Source organism: Rutidosis leptorrhynchoides, unplaced genomic scaffold (assembly GCF_046630445.1).
Source record: "Rutidosis leptorrhynchoides isolate AG116_Rl617_1_P2 unplaced genomic scaffold, CSIRO_AGI_Rlap_v1 contig343, whole genome shotgun sequence".
NCBI lineage: Eukaryota > Viridiplantae > Streptophyta > Magnoliopsida > Asterales > Asteraceae > Rutidosis > Rutidosis leptorrhynchoides.
In genome coordinates, this window is record NW_027266582.1 from 11,732 (window position 1) to 30,992 (window position 19,261).

The window sequence follows — 19,261 nt, forward strand, 5'->3', positions numbered from 1 at the left end:
ACCGAATCGGTTCATGAACCGAATTTTCAATCTATTCAAAATCAGTTCATATAAAAAATACTAATAATTTTTTTCATTAATTATATCAAATAATTTTAATTCATTATAAATATCCTCTTAAATTTTATTTAAATGTATTTAAAATGTTGAAATAATAACTTAAATTAAAAAAATAAGTTTGTATCTGAACAGGTCCTAAATCGATATTGAACCGGATTTGAACCGTATGTGATGGTTCGTATACGGTTCAAATTTTTCACCAACTGGAACCGGCCGTGAGCAGGCCTATAAGCACAAGAGCACGCAAATATGATGCACCTCAGCTGCAGCAGATGAGAATAAAGTCTTTTCACTGCTCCTTCCCGCGTCAGATTTTCCGAGTTACCCAACTTCCCGCTCGATAGATTTCTAATCTCTCCCAACCAATTTGAGATTTGTCACTTCTCTGATGTGTTGAATTGAATTGAACCAATCGGTGAATGTGAAAGTACTGATCGACGATGAAAAGGACAAAGACTTTCGATGGAGCGAACGTTTACATGTCGCGAAACCTGGTTCCACCGGAAGTCTTCGACGCACTTCGCGACGCTCTCAGCCACAACGGTGCAAATGTCTTCCTCTGTTGTGACCCGTCCAAAAATGGCCAAAACGATTTCCACGTTATCGATTCTCTACACCACGTAACTCTCACCACTCACTCACTCACTCACAAGCTCACTCCATCTAATTTGATTTCACTTCATAACTGATTTTCGATTTAACTTTGTCTTTGCAGGAGAAATTCGAGGATCTTCGAGCTAAGGGATGTTATTTGCTCGGTATTGTTGCCAATTGTTTTGTTGAAACGCATTTCTGTTTTTATGAGTTTGATTAGCTTATTCTTATTGTCTACTTATTTATTTGCTTTTGAATACTGTAATTAGTATTTTTTTTTTTTTTTTCATTTTTATTATTGTTTAGGTCCACAATGTGTGCTGTCTTGCGCAAAAGAAAATAGACCTCTGCCTAAGCAAGGTTTCACTTGTTGCTTGGCAATGGAAGGTGTCAAAGTACTTGCTTCTGGTTTTGAGGCTGAAGAGAAGGTATTTCTTTTTTTAAACTCCACGTGTTAGTTTTTCCTTGTAAAGCGTGGTCTTCTAATTTGATAGTTGAATAGAAGTTTACTTCCTACGTTTGAAACGTAGAAAACCAAAATTCTGTGGCTCTTATTGCTGTCACTAAAGTCCTAGTCAACGATTCATGGTGACGAGAAGAATAAAGATCAGTGAGCGAACTCAGGAATATATGTAGTGTATGATATGTATGAGAGATTTATTTACATTCGGGCTCTGTTAGGTGTTATGCATGTTGAGCAGTGTGTTTCAGGCTAAGCTTTGACCAAACTAATTATCATTCAATTTGACTTCTTGTTTGTTGCAACGGAGTCATTCCTATAACTTTAAGAAGCCCGAGTGGCAACTGCTGTCGGTAGCTGTTAGAATTTTAACTTTATTGGTGTGGAGGATCGCTATTGTTCTGTTGGATCTTTTATTCATTATGTATTTTTTCTTTTTACAGAAAAATATAGTGCAGATGATGACAGCTATGGGGGGAGTGCTGCAAACAAAGGCATCTTCTGATGTTAGCTTTGTCATTGTAAAAAACATTTTGGCTGCAAAGTACAAGGTAAACATCCCATTCTATTTCTTTTAAGCAGGTAGCTCCAAATCTCACTTTTAGAGTATGGTATTGAGATTGATGATTAATCTACTAAAGTTTTCTGAAGAGCATATTTTGTTGGAATTTAGAAATGGGTCCACGCATTCAGTTAAATGCAATCACTGATTCTTATTATTCTCCTCTGCGTGCAGTGGGCACTGAATGTTTTGAAGAAACCAATTGTCACTATTAATTGGTTGCAGCAATGCTGGATCGAACATCGTGTGGTTCCTCAGGAACCATACAGAGTTCTTCCATTCTCGGGATTGACAATATGTGTCACCAGAATTCGGGCAGGTTAGAATATTGGTCCTCTCTTGGTGCCATTTAATTAATCTATTGTTTGTATGATCCTTAGTTGCTTTCATTCTCCAGAGGAGCGGAAGGAGATGGAAAAGACCATTATACAAAATGGTGGAAATTATTCGGCTGAACTTACCAAGAAGTGCTCACATTTGATTACTCACATATCCTTTACATTGTTCTTTGTGAAAATGGTCTTTAGCTGCACACATGTCCTGGCATTATTTTACCACACACTCCACATAACATAATTGTTACTCGTCGCCCTTGGGTTATCATAGTATATTCATCTGATCAACATGGAAGTATGTATGCATTTATGTCAACTTCTTCCTGTCTGTGGGCATATTTTCCACTCCCTGAAATTGTGAGAGAATCTAGTGTTCTCCCATGTCCTAAAATCCTTATTTTTAAAATTATTAAATTGTTACCACTCCAACTTTCAATTGTTTGTCACATTTGGATTAAACTAGTGATACTGCTTGAATATGAAAATTGCTTATTGTGGAATGAACTGTGACATCGCTATTATTTTTTTCTCAAGTTAAGTGATGTGCTGCAAAACAGCTTGTTTCATTTGCACATGTTCAGCTTTGATGCAGCTGTTGCTTCATTCATCATAGAATATTTTCTCCAGTTTCTCTGATCAAAGTCTGAACTGTAATAACTAGTTTGTATTCTTAACCATCTCGTACGCTCCTGATAGTGACAAATATAAAGTTGCCCGAAGATGGGGTCACATTCATATAGTGACTCGAAAATGGTTTGACCAATCTATTATGAGACGAGGTAATGCCCTATACCATTGATATGCTCTAGTAGCCCTAAAGTCTCTGACTTTTTAGTACCATGTCTGACCTTGAATTTATCTCCCTTTTTAATCGATAGCATGTATGAACGAGGGCTCTTATCTTGTTCAGGCTGGTTCTGCATCTTCAGCTAAACTTGCAAGTTCCTTGATGAGTCAGCATAGTCAAGACAAGGGCATGGGGATTTCTCAATCTGCACCTTCCTCTGTTGCTGCAGAGTCGATCGTTTCTGGGCCTGCAGATCCAGAATCAGAAAATTTTCTCTCTCAGAACACGTCATCTAAGTTTCCAGAAGTTTCTGTCCCAACTAAAGAGTGTGATAGTGAAATGCCAACCGTGCAACATACTGATGAAACAAAAACAAATGAAATGGTTGATGATTGTATTGCCAATGACTCTGATTCCGAAGGCAATGATCTTTATTTGTCAGAGTGCAGGATATTTATAGTTGGTTTTGAAGCTCGTGAGTTGCGTAGACTAGTTAATATGGTGCGTAGAGGTGGGGGCTCTCGGTATATGTTGCCCCGAGATAAATTGACACACATAATTGTTGGAACTCCATCTGAGATGTAAGTCTTTCTGGTGTATGGAGTAGAACTTGCCAATACATTTTCCTGTCCTAACAAAAATAAATAAAAATAAATAAGGAGTCTGAAGTTGGAGGAGGATTATTCAACCAGTGACATTTTTATTTACTATGTATTAACCAAATTCTCATTGAAGAATATCCATCAATGTTTCACTTCAACTGGATCTCTTAAATTCATGTGTTATTTGACAGTGAAAAGAAGGAGGTAAGGAGTCTCATTGCCGTAGGCATCATTCATGTGGTTCGGACCAACTGGCTTGAAGATTGCGATCGTAAAAAAAAAGAGATGCCTGTCCTCCGGAAGCACATTGCACTTGATTTACTCCTGCCTAGAGGTTTGATAATTATGTTTTCAATGGATGTAGTTATTTTTATTAACTTGTAATATATCTTTACGATGTTTATAGTGTTTCCAATTTATATATCTTATTGCACAGATTCGTTACAATCCACCAAAGGAGCTAATATTAGCAAGGTCAGCGTGAATGAATGGAAAAGTTCTACCACACACCAAAGTTTGCCACTGGATCAACCAATGGGTAGCAAGAAGGCTGAAGCTGGAACTGTATCATCACTGGAGAAAGATAGGGAAGAAAGTCGAATATTTGGTACCTGCTCTCTTGTTCGTGATAAGGGTCAAGAAAAGATGCAACTGTATTCCATCACTCAAAATCTACAAAGTGGAAAGTCATCAACTGTTTTTGAGGGTCGAACATTTCGCTTCTCACGTTCCTTTCCCGAAGGTAGGGTAAGTCGTCAAAATTAACACAAATCCTGAAAGTGATGTAATTTCTCTTATAACTGCATGTTTTGAAGAAAGCGTAATAGTTTTGTCAGATGAAGGCACCTAAGGTCATTCCCAAAGAGTATTACCCCATAATTTGGAAATATTTAGGCATTGGATCTTGTTTCAGAGTTGATGCTACTTAAATCTGTAAACATCCCTTGAACTAATGGCTTAGTATGTATGTTAAGTCTCGGTAGTCATATCGTCATTGACACTGGATAGGTCATCTTAACTTGCATATCAAAAGCTTCTATGGTCTTTAGGAGTTTATGGGTTAATGAGCTTGCTTCGGTAGAGACAAATCATGCTTCAAAATAGACAGGTTTTGAAAGCTGTACCTTTTCACAAAATGCAGAGATGAACAGTTACTCCAAAATAGCCGAGTACTTTAAGAAGTACATTTACGTTTTCATAGTATGTTAACATGTTATGAAAAGAGAAATGTTTGCATTTTATGACAAGAGTACCCTTACCTATTCATAAACTGCTAACATTTTATGAAAAGAGTACACGTACCTTTTAAAGCATTCTATCTGTTTTGGAGCATGATTAGGCCTCTCTATTAAACATTTCTGTTTAAAATTATTGATTTTCTTCTGTTTTTCCTGTAATAGGTTTTTCTTATGTCAGAGTGTGTGATTGTTATTTTTGTATATCCTTGCCAGAGAGCTGAAATTATCCAATGGGTTAATCAAGGGGGAGGAAAGATGGTGCATGAATATGTACAACAAAGTGTACATTTTACTATTGAATGCCATGGTGCGAGAGGCAGGAGTTCAGATGTTCATCGCACTACTTATGTATCCAGTCACTGGGTCAGGTCTTGCTTAGAGGTATTATTCTATGCTTTTCAATATTTGTTTTATTCTTCTTTTTGCTATCATTTGATGGTCTTGGTTTATTAATATCTGTTAACACTTTTGCTAAATGATTCGGGCCACTCTTTGAAGAATGAGTCGGTGGTTATTTCCCTTATCTATCATGCTTAGGCTAGACCAAAAAAATTTCTATGGTACTTTTATAAGCCATTTTCCAAAAATCATCAAACCGGATCCATTAAATGTAAAAACATCTTCTTAATCACTTTCTTTTTAGTGTCAGATACTTGTCTTTCTCTTAATTTCACCTAGAATCAACTTATATGTGCTTTTTTTGCGTCTCTTTGTGGTCTTTCATAGCCTACTTACTAAGGTAGATTTCTTATCACGATTTTATGTGGATGTTTACTAACAATAATGTACTGACGACTGCCAATTTGACTGTGCTCTTGAAGGATGATTGCTTGCTAGACATTGGTAGACACATTCTCTACTCCCCACTTCCTTGTCAGATTCCTTTGCCTGGGTTTCAGGGTTTACGATTTTGTGTTTCACAATACGAGGAGAAGGACAGAAAGCTATTAAGAAATTTGTGCTTTGTACTTGGAGCCAAGTTTGTTGAAAAACTAACTAAAAAGGTTACCCATTTATTATGCAAATTTAGAAATGGACCAAAGTATGATGCAGCTTGTAATTGGGTAATTCAGCCTGTTACCTCTGCGTGGATTTATGAGTGCGTTAGACAGGTATGTTACTTACTCGATCCACTTCTCCTTTTTTTAGCATGTGTGCAGTCCTTAATCTTTAATGCCAAGTATTTGCTTGCATTAGTGGCTCGTTTAACAACTAAAATCGAACTTGATATAACCGATCCAATTTACAATACTGGCAGAATAAAGTGGTTTCTGTGGACTCATTTCGCCCAAAAGAAATTACTGCTCGAGACCTAGACGCCGGATCATGCACTGTCAGCCAGTTTCCAATACAAGCTGCTCGAATGATTTCCGAGGACAATGCATCACAGCTTATAGGAACACGTGAAGAGCAACTGAATGCAAGTTCTAGTGATAACATCAGCCGCAATAGAATTGAGAATTTAACAGAACGAGCAAAGGATTCAAGTTTTTTGGGCAAAAGGGCAAGGCTTTCACCAGATGTTGATCAGAAGTCTTTCTCTTCTTTTGGAGGAGGGTGTTTGAGTGATCCTCCCATAATTCTGCAATCCACTGGAGATGACAAATTAAAAGATAAGGAGGAAGTTCCCTACGTTCCGGATGTGGCTGAAATCGAGGACTTGTTGGAGCAAACAAGCAAGGTACGTTATGGCGACTGATTTACGCATTACTTAGTTATGGACATTATTTTCCTTTGTTGACTTATTCCATCATCTATCCTTCTTGTAAAGATTCACGAACAGAGCTCACCAGGGAGGAATGGATGCGAGAAAAATGTATCCTTGTAATTTGATCTCTGCATTTCTTGCATTAGTTTGTTTTGCATCTCTGTTAATCCTTGATTGATAGAACAGCTTTTTTCATCCAATTATTCAGTCATCAGTCCAGACGACAGAGATTCCCATCCTGATATTGGTTTATCCAAACATTGGTTTAACAGGTAATCCTTTAATATCATTTTTTATTGCCAGCCACGTGAATTTCCTGGAAAGAGGTAACTGTTTTTTAGCTGTTAGCAAAATAATTTTTGATAGACTTTTCATTTTCCGATTCAAGACGATGACGAGCATGCTGATTAGACTAATAAGGGCTGAAATCCTAATTGTACAAAGCTTTAGCTTGAAACAATTTTTCTTACGGTTTTTTTTTTCAGGAATCCAAGAAAAGACGACAATAGCAGCTCTTCTGCAGATGCAAAAATGGGCACAGATTATGGATTCACCGAAACACAAACCGATTCTCAGGTTGTCTTTAACTAGCTTTTTTTTCCGTTCGTTTCTGTTATTGAGGCCATTGATATGGTGTGATGCTTTTTTTTTTTTTTGTGATGCCTTGGCTAATTGTCTTCTGATGCACTTTTTCATTACATGAATGCAGATTGTCGGCTACGAAGAAGATTTGTCGGGCAGGCAAATGCTTATTGATAGAGTTATAAAGAGTGGCGGACCTAGTATAGGAACGTTTTAGAATTCTATAACTAATGTCGGTAATGTAATGTTATTCTATTATCTCAGTTTGTGAGCTTTAGATACTATTCGTGACCGTGATTTCGTAAATAAATTAATGAAAATCATTTTTGTTGTTGATTTCTTGATTTAGTTTCAAGTTAGAGCATGAATTACGAATGAGGATCGAAGAGCATAAGTAACTGTTGTTGATTTCGCTAAATTTATTTTTACTTTTATGATACAGGGAGAAATATTATTACTAATAATTAATTTAAAATGGGGCTGAGTTGAATTTTGTCATTTGTTTGTCCAGCTCTCCGGATGTTGACTTGGAAAGAATATCTGCGCGAGCGTTCTCTTCTCTCGGAACATGATGCATTTAATATTCCTTGAAGATGCCCATCATCCTGCCGTGGACGGCCTCAAGATAGTTGATCATCCGTTGTTTTATATGCGTATTTGCCTGCTTAATGACTAGCTGGTAGTCGATGATACGTGTGTCGTCCCCTCAGGAAAGCTCGAGCCAATTGCAATCTTAGATAGTTCGCTTAAACGCAACCTTTAGGAAGACAAATCAACTAGTTAGGTATTATTGATTTACATCGTCCGCAATAGGCTTTTACCGAACTTCAATCGATCTAAGTTATTATCTACAGATACATGTATCCGTAACTACAAAATCAAGTACATTACTTGTGTCAAAATCATCATCATCTCATGAAAATGGAAGAAAAGAAATCTAAACTCTTGAGAGCCACCAGTTTGCTTAAGACACCAACCACATGTCAATCCAACAATATCCACAAAACACATTCATTAATTCATTTCATCTATTAATAATATTTCGTCCCACACGCATACAAACACAAAATAGAACATTCCTTATTATGGTGTCGTCTGCCACGTGTCCTTCCTCGTCATGAGCTGCTCCTCCCCCGTCGCCGGAATCCATCCACTCCCACCTCCGTCACAGCTCAGTAATGGAACTAAGCTGATCGGGTTTCGATTCGGCTACCCAAATAAGTTTAAGAGGCGGCTTAAGCTTGTTGCTAGTGCCGAGACTTCCAAGTCTTTCTCTCTCAGTTTTGGATTGGACTCTCAGGTATTACTATTATTTAGTCAACTCTCAGTGTTCGATGAAATGACTCAGAGAGACTCTTCAGTTTTTGTATGTTATGTGCGTATGATGAAGACGATGAGATTGTTTGTTTACGTATTGTATGACGCACGAATGGGCTGCTTGTTTGTTTGCTGATTTATTTTGGCTGTTGTGGAGTTAGAAGATCAGTAGAAAATGGATTGATCATTCTTTTGTTTCTTTTATCAGTCAATATCTGTGTACTGACATGTTTTCTTGCTTAGCAGATTACCCAATATAATGATCCATCACAGTTGCCTTGGGTCGGTCCTGTTCCTGGTGATATTGCAGAAGTCGAGGCATATTGTCGAATTTTTAGAGCAGCTGAACGGCTTCATGCTGCGTTGATGGATACCTTGTGTAACCCTTTGACAGGAGAATGTAGTATTCCTTATGATTTCTCACCTGATGACAAACCATTGTTGGAAGATAAGATTGTTTCTGTTCTTGGCTGTATAATATCTCTATTGAATAAAGGAAGAGATGATGTTCTTTCTGGAAGATCCTCCATCGTTAGCTCATTTCGTGTGGCAGATGTGAGCATGGGGGAGGAAGAGCTTCCACCTCTTGCTGTTTTCAGGGGTGAGATGAAAAGATGTTGCGAGAGCTTGCACGTTGCTCTTGAAAACTACTTGACTCCTGATGACTATCGGAGCTTGACTGTTTGGAGAAAATTGCAGAGGCTGAAGAATGTGTGCTATGATTCTGGTTTTCCACGGGCAGATGATTATCCCTGTCATACGCTTTTTGCAAACTATGGCCCTGTTTATTTGTCGACGTCAAAGGAAGAGATTGAAGATTCTGAGGTAGCATTTTGGAAAGGGGGTCATGTAACAGAAGAAGGTCTTATGTGGTTGTTGGAGAGAGGATTTAAAACTATTGTGGATCTTAGGGCAGAAGTTGTGAAAGATAACTTTTACAATGCTGCAATAAATGATGCCATTTCGTCTGGGAAAATTGAAATTGTAAAAATTCCTGTCAAGGTTAAGACTGCCCCTTCAATGGAGCAAGTTGAAAAGTTTGCTTCTTTGGTGTCAGATTCCAGCAAAACACCCATTTACCTTCATAGTAAGGAGGGTGTTCGGAGAACCTGTGCAATGGTCTCTAGATGGAAGCAGTTCATGAGTCGCAATGCATCACAGTTTCTCACCAGTCAACCACAAAATGATATACTATTACAAAATACAAACGGAAAGGGAGCAGTGCTGGAGCCTTCCACTACAGAAGAGAGGCCCTTTTCAGTAAAGAAAAGTGAGTTATCGCAAAAGACTTCATATGAAAACCATAGTTCAAATGGAGCTCTTCACAAAGATGTTTCTCCTGACAATAAGGAGGGAGCAAAGGAAGGTGATGGAGCTGCTGATTCTATTTCGTCAGCAGAAATGATTGATAATATGGTGGAATCAATGGAGAAATTCCATAGGGCGATTGACCCTCTGAAGGCTCAGGTTCCTACTTGTGATGTTTTCTCCAGAAAAGAAATGTCTAGGTTTTTTGGGAGCCGAAAGGTCTCACCTCCCAGGTATTTCAATTATCGGAAAGGGTTGAAAACATTACCAGTTTCGAAGCAGACATACAATGAGGCGAGGAAAAGTAGGATGGCCAATTCTCTTCCTATTTCAGGAGATAAGGAGGAAGAAAGCTCCAATGGTTCAGTTAGTCGTGGAGATCCAACTGCAAAATATCAGAATGGATCTGTTTCCCATGACGAGTATTTGAGTAGAAACAATGGTGTTACTGAACATCAAAATCTGAGTGGAAAAAATAATGAAGCGAAAATGCAGTCCACGTCTCAAACTAATGTTTCTACTGTTGACAAAAACAAATCTCTTAACTATGCATCTTCTACATCCGTAAATAATGATGTACACGGATATGGATCTGCGTCCACAGTTTCTGTTGATGAAGACTTGGAGTCGATTGAAGGTAATATGTGTGCTTCTGCCACTGGTGTTGTAAGGGTGCAGTCAAGAAAGAAAGCAGAGATGTTCTTAGTGCGAACAGATGGGTTCTCTTGTACTCGAGAAAGGGTAACGGAATCTTCTCTGGCCTTCACTCATCCTAGTACGCAGCAACAAATGCTTATGTGGAAATCCACTCCAAAAACTGTACTTTTGCTGAAGAAGTTAGGGCAAGAACTGTTGGAAGAAGCAAAAGAGGTACTGATAATTTGCTAAACTATCCATGCTTACATTAATGGCTACTGTTAGGTTCATATATATATATATATATATATATTTTCTCCCTCCATTCTCCCTCTCTCTTTGCTGGTGTTGTTGCATATATATGGTGTACTCGTTCTCTGAACAAAAGCAAAAAAGACGTTGCCAAACTTGGTGGAATTACGTCTTTAGAGATGGTTCATATTTGGATTCATCCTTCCCTTTAGTGCAGTCATTCTGAGTATGCATATGATCAGCTCTAAATGGATTTTGTGTTATGGTAGAATGACAATTTTTCGCCACCATAATATCTTGTTTGCATATGCATTGATTCCAGTCACACACAAACAACTATTCTCTGTTTTTGTTATCATACTCTCTAAAAGATAGAACTATGTGTGGACTTTTGTTTACTTTAATTTGTTCCCCTTTTTGCCCTAATCTAAGATTTTCATCTTGCACGGATGTTTGCACTTGCATGCCTTAATTGCATTCTTTTCTCTATTCAATCTAGATGTAAGATCACATTTTCTGTCCTTGCAGTTTGCGTCTTTCTTGTATCACCAAGAGAAAATGAATGTTCTTGTTGAACCTGATGTACATGACATTTTTGCAAGAATTCCAGGTTTCGGATTTGTACAGACCTTTTACACCCAAGATACCAGGTATAAAAAATTGTGATCCGATTCAGAAGCAGATTATGTGTACTCATTATTCGTGTGTCTTGAAGAGTTCACTAATCTTTTGGCTGTTATGGCAGTGACCTTCACGAGAGGGTCGATTTTGTTGCTTGCTTAGGTGGAGATGGAGTTATTCTCCATGCATCAAATTTATTCAGAGGTGCCGTTCCTCCTGTTGTATCATTTAATCTTGGATCCCTTGGATTTCTGACCTCTCATAGTGTAAGATTTCACCTTCAACTTCTTATTTAAAGCTGATCTTTGGTTGTTCATTAAATGTCATTGTTTGATTGCTTTTAATTTTGTTGCAATGTAGTTTGAAGACTTTAGGCAGGACTTGAGACAGGTTGTACATGGCAATAACACACTGGATGGCGTTTATATAACTCTAAGGATGCGACTTCGTTGTGAAATTTTCCGAAATGGAAGAGCAGTGCCGGGGAAAATATTTGACGTCCTGAACGAGGTTGTTGTAGATCGAGGATCTAATCCTTACCTTTCCAAGATCGAGTGTTACGAACATGACCAGCTTATAACCAAGGTGAGCTGGGAGACTTGGCTAACCATACACTTCCAATAATAGCAACAAAGGAACTCACATAAGATCTCATATTAATCAGTACTAGTGAGAATATTATAAATGCCAAAATTCTTACATCCACAGTAAAAAAGTTTTTTTTTTTTTTTTTTTTTTAACTTTTAAGGTGCAAGGGGATGGAGTCATAGTAGCCACACCTACAGGAAGTACTGCTTACTCTACAGCGGCTGGAGGTTCCATGGTAGGTTCATCTCAAAAGCAAAATAATTTCTACTTGTCTCAAATAAAAATACATACAGACATAATAATACTTTTAATTATTCTGGAAATGCAGGTTCATCCCAATGTTCCGTGCATGCTGTTTACACCAATCTGTCCACACTCGCTCTCATTTAGACCAGTCATTCTTCCAGATTCTGCTAGGCTTGAATTAAAGGTGAAGCTAAATCACATACTCCACTATTATTCTATTGTTCTTACTTGTGAATGAAGAAATGGATGAATTTTATATTATTGTGATACATACAGATTCCAGACGACGCTCGTAGCAATGCTTGGGTCTCTTTTGATGGTAAGAGAAGGCAACAACTCTCAAGAGGAGATTCAGTTCGTATAAGCATGAGCGAGCACCCTCTTCCAACAGTTAACAAGTCCGACCAAACATGTGACTGGTTCCATAGCTTAATTCGTTGCCTCAATTGGAACGAAAGGTTAGATCAGAAGGCCCTTTGATTTTCCCCTTGTTCATCATTCTCGATCCTAAACCAAAGGTTTGCGTAAATTAGTGTACAGAGAGAAAATATATACTTAATTCTTGAATAGATCAATACAGAAAGAAAAAAGTAACTTACGAAATCAATACATACAGCTTATTCACGACATTTGTATCTATTATACGGAGTATTCAATTTCAAATTTTTTTCCAAGTGGACGTTATTTATACAGATGAATGGGAACTTTTGTTTGCAATTTACGAGTCGTTTTTCATGTTTTCACGCATATTAATATCAATAATTTAGAGCCACACAATACCAATCAGGATGGAAAGCCCATATCATATATGAAGCCCAATTAATACATCTAGCCTAGTCAAAGATGGGTTAACGGAGACGTTAGTGTCACGTCAACATCCCGTAATGGACCTATATGTGTAACGGAGAGTTCTTTACCAGATGTTAGTTTTGATAGTTTAGGTGCCTAAGTGCGATTTCGCAAATAGTTTAAGGAGGCAGGGTGTAATATTTATCTTCGAAACGTGTTGACCAGAGGCGAGACTTCGACACGCTTATGTTTGTTGAAGGGAAAAAATTTGATGACGTGAAGCCAATCAATCAGATGAGCCGTGAAAGATCTAAGTAACTTTACGATAAAGTCCCTTTTAACAATAAAAAAAAACGAAAAAAATACTTAATTTATGATCTAAATAGAGAAGAGAAAATAATTACTCTTAATTTCAAAAGAAAAGAATTTAGTCAAGTACGAATCATGATTATCACAATTCCCTAAACTTATTAGATAAAATTAAAAATAAATAAAAAAATTATCTTTTATTTTTACCAAATAAATTCGATGATTTCGTAAAATAGTGAGTTTGCGGTATATATTAGGATTTGGTTCACTTTAGTTTTAAAGCCCATGTAACGCACATGGCACTATAGAAAGAATCTATCATTGAAATTATGAAAGAATCGATAGAACTATCGAATTGCTTCCTTTGATCTATTTTTTCATCAATTATAATCCGTATTAAATATTTCATTTATTTTTAAATAAATATCGTTTTATTATTTTAAATTCATTAAAAAATTAATATATTTAAATAATAATAATTAAATTTATTTATTTTTTAAATAAATCTTAAAAATTAAAATGATATTTATTTAGTAGTATTAATGTCATTAATAAGCAATTTATATTTATACATAAATTAGTAGCAAGAATCCTGTTAAGTAACTTCAAAACATAAATTTTATAGATTAAATTCTTTCAATTATAATATTCTAACATTTCTAAATTTGAATTTTTTTTAATGAAAAGGTTAAATACAAAACTATTGGATCAGTTACTTTAAAAACAAAAAAAACTATTGGATCAATTATTTTTTGTGAAATTCATTGGATCAATTATTGTTATTTTATGAAAGAGTGTATTTTAATGCATATAATTTTTTTCTTAATGCATATAAGTGGTGCTACATATATCTTAGTCTAATAAATTTGTAACTGTTTGTGATTAATTGAGGGTTTTCTAAATAGGGGAAAAGGAGAAGATGACATCTATATCTTGACCAATATATTGGGGTAAAGGGAAAGTTAATCATGTTATATAGTGCTATGCAATGAAGACATTAGCCAAAATCTGAAACATTATATTCTAAACTTTCCTTTTTTAATAGGACACTCATTTTTTCATATTTGATATAACACAAGCAATTTTGCACTGTGAAATACCATTAATGACCTTAACCAGATGCAGTTAATATTTAAGAGAGTTTTATAATTTAGTAATCCTTTTCAATATGTTTTAGATTTTAATGGTATGTGTAAATTAATAGATATAATGAGTATATTTTTTTAAAATAAAATATTTTTTAAATTATGTATATTGTTTTGTTTAATTTAAGAAAAATTTAAACTATTTTTTCATTATAAAAATATCTTTAATACACCTAATTAATTACACATAACATTAAAATTCAAAATATCGTGAAATTGAGATAGCGTAAGTTAATTTCCCTCTTCTGTAGTAATAAATTATATCAAACTAATTTATATTAAACTTTTTTTTTTATCAATTTGGATTATTCGAAGGGATGATCTCTCCCATAATTATATCTATGAAAAATCGATATTTTCACTATATTTTAGGATATAAGCCTATTCGGATAACTATTTGACTAACGGGTCGGATATTAGAAAATCCTCGTAATAATAATTTAACTTCAATAATAATATTATTATGAAATTCAGCCCAAAAGGATAGAATAGCCACTTCTGATCAGTAATAGTTTGTATCAATTCATATTCAATCTGTCATATATTACTTTCCTTTATAAATCATAAGTGAATAATAATAGATAGGAAAAATCCATTTGCTCCCTTTCAAGCTAACCTCTCTCTCTCTCAAATAGCAAAAGAAAAGCTTCAACTTTGAACTACACCATAATTCCTTGAGATCCAAAACCAATTTCCATTATTTCATTTGCAAGAAAGTTTATATTTTGCTAAGATTTTCATACTGATACCCACCATCGCCTCCAATTTGATTTTTCCAAGGGAAAAGTTTAGTTCTTTCCGCTAAATCTTTCTGCTCAAAGCTGCAAATTTTAGTTACTTCCGTCATATTCTTGTTTACAATTTGATCTCTGTTTTCGTGTTTATTCCCAAAAAAGTTCTTAACTTTAGCGCCAGTTGCTCAAAAAAACCTCACTCTTTGTGCCAAAGATTTTACCTTTTGGCTCATAAACTTGAATTTGTTATTGATCTTGTTTTACTTCGTTGGTCTTCCAAAAGGGTCTTGTCTTTGATCTTGTTGGGTTTAGTTGGGCAAATTGTTTTTTTAGTGAAAATTTTGACTCAGCTTTACTGGGGTTTCATAATCTTTGAAATTGGGATTAATTGGACTTCACTATTACTCGGTTCCTTCCAGAATATTGATGTTCTGTTCATAAAATGCAAGGCGATCAGCGTAGAAAGGTATTCCTATAAGTTCTTTAATTGTCCGTGTTTTGTAAATGCTCTCTTGTTTAGAGTAGATTATGCTTTTGATGTTTTAATGTTATCTGAAAGGTCTTTTCTAATTGCTAGGAGGTGTTTGTAACTTTGTTTCAAATATGTGGTCTCTATAATTCGTGCGTGCCGTGCCACTTTTATGTGTGCCACTTTTATATTGGATGGTCACATTTTGTGTTCATTGTGATAATGCAGACCACAGATATAGATTTTTTCACAGAATATGGCGAGGGGAGCAGATATAAAGTGGAGGAAGTAATCGGAAAAGGAAGTTACGGTGTGGTTTGCTCAGCATATGATACACATACTGGAGAAAAAGTTGCTATCAAGAAAATCAATGATATCTTCGAACATGTCTCTGATGCCACTCGCATCCTTCGTGAGATCAAGCTACTTAGGTTACTTCGTCATCCGGATATTGTCGAGATTAAGCACATTTTGTTACCGCCTTCTAGACGTGAATTCAAAGACATATACGTTGTTTTTGAACTTATGGAATCTGATTTACATCAAGTTATCAAAGCAAATGATGATTTGACTCCCGAACATTACCAGTTTTTCCTTTACCAACTTCTTCGGGGAATGAAGTACATTCATACAGGTTTGATGCTTATTCTTAGCTGTTTTACCTTTGTTGACCTGAAACAGAAAGATGTGTCTATGGTTAAATGGTTTCTAGCTTATTCCATTCCTGTTTTATGGTTTCTAGCAAATGTATTTCACCGAGATCTGAAACCGAAGAACATCTTGGCTAATGCTGACTGCAAACTCAAGATTTGCGACTTTGGACTTGCAAGAGTGGCTTTTCATGATACACCAACTGCTATATTCTGGACGGTGAGTTCTATGACTCCATAATCTCACAGAATTATGCTCATTCATACATGTCATTGGAAGTTGACGTTTTTTTCTTCGAGTGGCCAGGACTATGTCGCAACAAGATGGTACAGGGCTCCCGAACTATGTGGATCATTTTTCTCAAAGGTGCAAAAGCTCATGCAATTCTAATATGCCAATTTCATGAAAATATGTCGTAACTCATATGCGTTTCTGTTTTTGTTTTTTGGTGGTTTGTCATCATCAGTATACCCCAGCAATAGATATATGGAGCATCGGTTGTATCTTTTCGGAGCTTCTAACCGGAAAACCTCTTTTCCCTGGGAAAAATGTCGTGCATCAGCTGGATTTGATGACTGATCTCTTGGGAACACCCTCTGCTGAAGCTATTGCCAGAGTATGTTAGTTACAGTGCTTAATATCTTTCAGCATCATAGTACCGTATATGAGAATGGTTGTTTTACGTGACATTTAGAATCGTTTCCCTTTAACCTGATGGAAGTTTTTTTTTTTTTTTAAATGTCAGGTCCGAAATGAGAAAGCACGAAGATACCTAAGCAGCATGCGAAAGAAAAAGCCTATCCCATTTTCCCATAAATTCCCCAATGCGGATCCTCTTGCTCTTCGTTTGTTAGAGAGAATGCTGGCATTTGAGCCCAAGGATCGGCCTACTGCTGAAGAGGTAAATACTATCTGACTATCTCTATACTTTAGTTCGTTTGCCTATTGCAAGATTGTTTGTCTGTTTCAACATAACATATGATTTTTGCCAACTTTGCAGGCCCTTGCAGATCCATATTTCAAGGGTCTGGCCAAGGTTGAGAGAGAGCCTTCTGCACAACCAGTTACCAAGATGGAATTTGAATTCGAGAGACGGAGAATAACAAAGGAAGATGTGCGAGAGCTCATATACCGGGAGATTCTTGAGTACCACCCTAATATGTTGAAAGAGTTTCTAGATGGATCAGAGCCAACAAGCTTCATGTATCCAAGGTACTCATCATCAAAACATTTCATTATTATTATTATTATTATTTATCGTTTCTTTCTTTTGGTTAACATGTTTTGATGCTTTTGTATTTATTATGCAGTGCTGTTGACCATTTTAAGAAGCAATTTGCTTTCCTAGAGGAGCATTACGGAAACGGTTCTTCTGCTCCTCCACCTGAAAGGCAACATGCATCATTACCCAGGTATTTGGCACTGATCATCTCTCTGTAAAATGCATCTTTTTGTCATTTTTGTACTTATATTTATTTATTTATGTGATCATCACTCTGTAATAGTTCCTTGATCAAGTGTATGTATCTGATTGGTGGAAACTGTTGCATACAGGACTTGCGTGTTGTATTCTGATAACAACTCGTTACCGCCTACTTCAGCTGAGGTCAGTAATGATCTGTCCCAGTGTCGCATCAAAGAAGATAAGCCACGTGTCGATAGAAGTGTCGGGATCCCTATGTCAAGGCTTCCCCTACAAGGTATGAATGAAATTGGTGACAAGGCTAGTCACCGAGTTGTAACCTTGTTCATACACAGTTTCTGTCTAATTAGCGAGTTGCAGCCTTGAAACCTTTCCGAGTTATGGTCTTGTCAAGAACTTACCGTGTTGTTTTGAATTTCTTGCACGCAGCAGCAGGGCCTGCAAGACCAGGGAAAGTGGTCAGTTCAGTCATGCGTTGTGGGGCAGCCGATGCCGTCAAACAGCGAAGGATAGTTAGGAATCCGGCAAGAAGGAACCCGCCGCAGTCGTCGTCATCCTGCATGGATGATGAAACCTCCTCCATTGGATTGCAGCCTAAGCCTCCTCAGTACGTCGCAAGGAAAGTCGCAGCCGCTCAAGGAGGAAGTGCAAGTCAATGGTATTAGGAAGCAAGTTGACTTCTTGTCTTTGCCGGCCGGCCAGCCACTGCTCAAACAATTACAATATGGGGAAGGCTTGTTTGACTGTTTCTCTCTGGTACAAACAAACGTGCTCAAACAACTTGGACGACAAGTAAACTGATCAACATCCCAGAATCGATCCACCACGCAGTTCCTTCTGTTTGATGTTATTAATTACATACAGTAAAAACTGTTTCACTTGATTTATCAGTGTTCTAACTTCAGTAATTCTTGATTATGCCTGTAACTTTCGATTCTTCATAATTTCATACTTGATGGATAAGATAATTAAATGAGCACAATGCCTTGATTCTGACGGTACCAGCTAGCTACTACCAACTATCTACCTGGCATTCTAACATGACACGTTCTTATTCGATTAAGGTGACATGTGCCCTCTTTTTCAGGACATGTTTCACAGCCTCATACTCAATAAACAATGCCGGGACTTCAAAACCAATTATTAGAGATGGCATTATTTGAACTCATAAACAAAGTACCGCTGTAATTTTTTCAGGTACGCGTAGTTTTTACCTAACATATTTGATGAATTTGCCAGAAAATGCCGCTTACCATGTCTCGTGGGGCGTGGCAATTTTAAGATTTAGCACCACTATCCGAGGTCAGGTAAATAAGTTAGATACTCTCATCTCTAAGTAATTCCATTTGTTTTACGTTGTCTGCATTGCCCTCTTAGGTAATTGAACTTGTCCGTTTGAACGTTGATATTGAATGAATTACTACGGCTATGCCGATTATCAGGAAAAAAAACTACTGAATTTGTATGTGATTCACTGATTTGTGTGGTCCAAAATTAAGGTTTCGAATGCAGATAATCCAGACCCCTATCTATGACTCCACCAACGCTTGAATCCATGAATTGACAAATCACACAGCCACTTGAACTATGCTAGGAGCTACGTTAAACGTTTAAGTCCGATCAGTTAAGTTGCCATAACGTCGTGCTTACATGGCAGTTATGGCTCCGCCAACCTTCCACATTGTGCCAGATGTGCGATGATGGGTTAATTGTATTGCCACGTAAGCACGACGTTATGACCACGTCAGAGAATCGAGTAGCAAAAAGGAAAATTGAAAATTCTCAGTTAATTGGAAGAAGAACAAGGAGTATATAGAGATTGTCATTGATCACAAATAGCACCTG

At 36.7% G+C, this 19,261-nt stretch overlaps 3 protein-coding genes across 4 annotated transcripts; all 3 read left to right on the top strand.

The window, feature by feature from the left end:
• Positions 1 to 500: 500 nt before the first annotated feature.
• Positions 501 to 7,145, top strand: LOC139883036 (uncharacterized). The gene is made up of 17 exons (XM_071867266.1): positions 501 to 659; positions 776 to 818; positions 961 to 1,082; positions 1,558 to 1,665; positions 1,851 to 1,995; positions 2,074 to 2,145; positions 2,707 to 2,790; positions 2,890 to 3,379; positions 3,592 to 3,734; positions 3,837 to 4,147; positions 4,852 to 5,019; positions 5,460 to 5,750; positions 5,897 to 6,319; positions 6,410 to 6,454; positions 6,533 to 6,618; positions 6,832 to 6,922; positions 7,056 to 7,145. Exons 1-17 carry the CDS (start codon positions 501 to 503, stop codon positions 7,143 to 7,145), a joined length of 2,871 nt encoding a protein of 956 aa, XP_071723367.1.
• A 900-nt stretch (positions 7,146 to 8,045) lies between these two features.
• LOC139883037 (NAD kinase 2, chloroplastic-like) lies at positions 8,046 to 12,376 on the top strand. The gene is made up of 8 exons (XM_071867267.1): positions 8,046 to 8,228; positions 8,492 to 10,423; positions 10,970 to 11,091; positions 11,187 to 11,328; positions 11,423 to 11,647; positions 11,811 to 11,885; positions 11,979 to 12,080; positions 12,173 to 12,376. The coding sequence occupies exons 1-8, from the start codon at positions 8,046 to 8,048 to the stop codon at positions 12,374 to 12,376; spliced, it is 2,985 nt and encodes a 994-aa protein (XP_071723368.1).
• Positions 12,377 to 15,315: 2,939 nt separating this feature from the next.
• LOC139883048 (mitogen-activated protein kinase 16-like) lies at positions 15,316 to 18,081 on the top strand. 2 transcript variants are annotated; one of them, XM_071867277.1, is made up of 10 exons: positions 15,316 to 15,339; positions 15,571 to 15,976; positions 16,085 to 16,212; positions 16,300 to 16,359; positions 16,460 to 16,609; positions 16,739 to 16,894; positions 16,994 to 17,205; positions 17,304 to 17,405; positions 17,548 to 17,708; positions 17,846 to 18,081. In XM_071867277.1, exons 1-10 carry the CDS (start codon positions 15,316 to 15,318, stop codon positions 18,079 to 18,081), a joined length of 1,635 nt encoding a protein of 544 aa, XP_071723378.1. The 2 variants fall into 2 exon arrangements, with proteins under 2 accessions (XP_071723378.1, XP_071723379.1); XM_071867278.1 differs by having other exon boundaries at positions 17,849 to 18,081.
• The last annotated feature ends 1,180 nt before the right edge of the window (positions 18,082 to 19,261 follow it).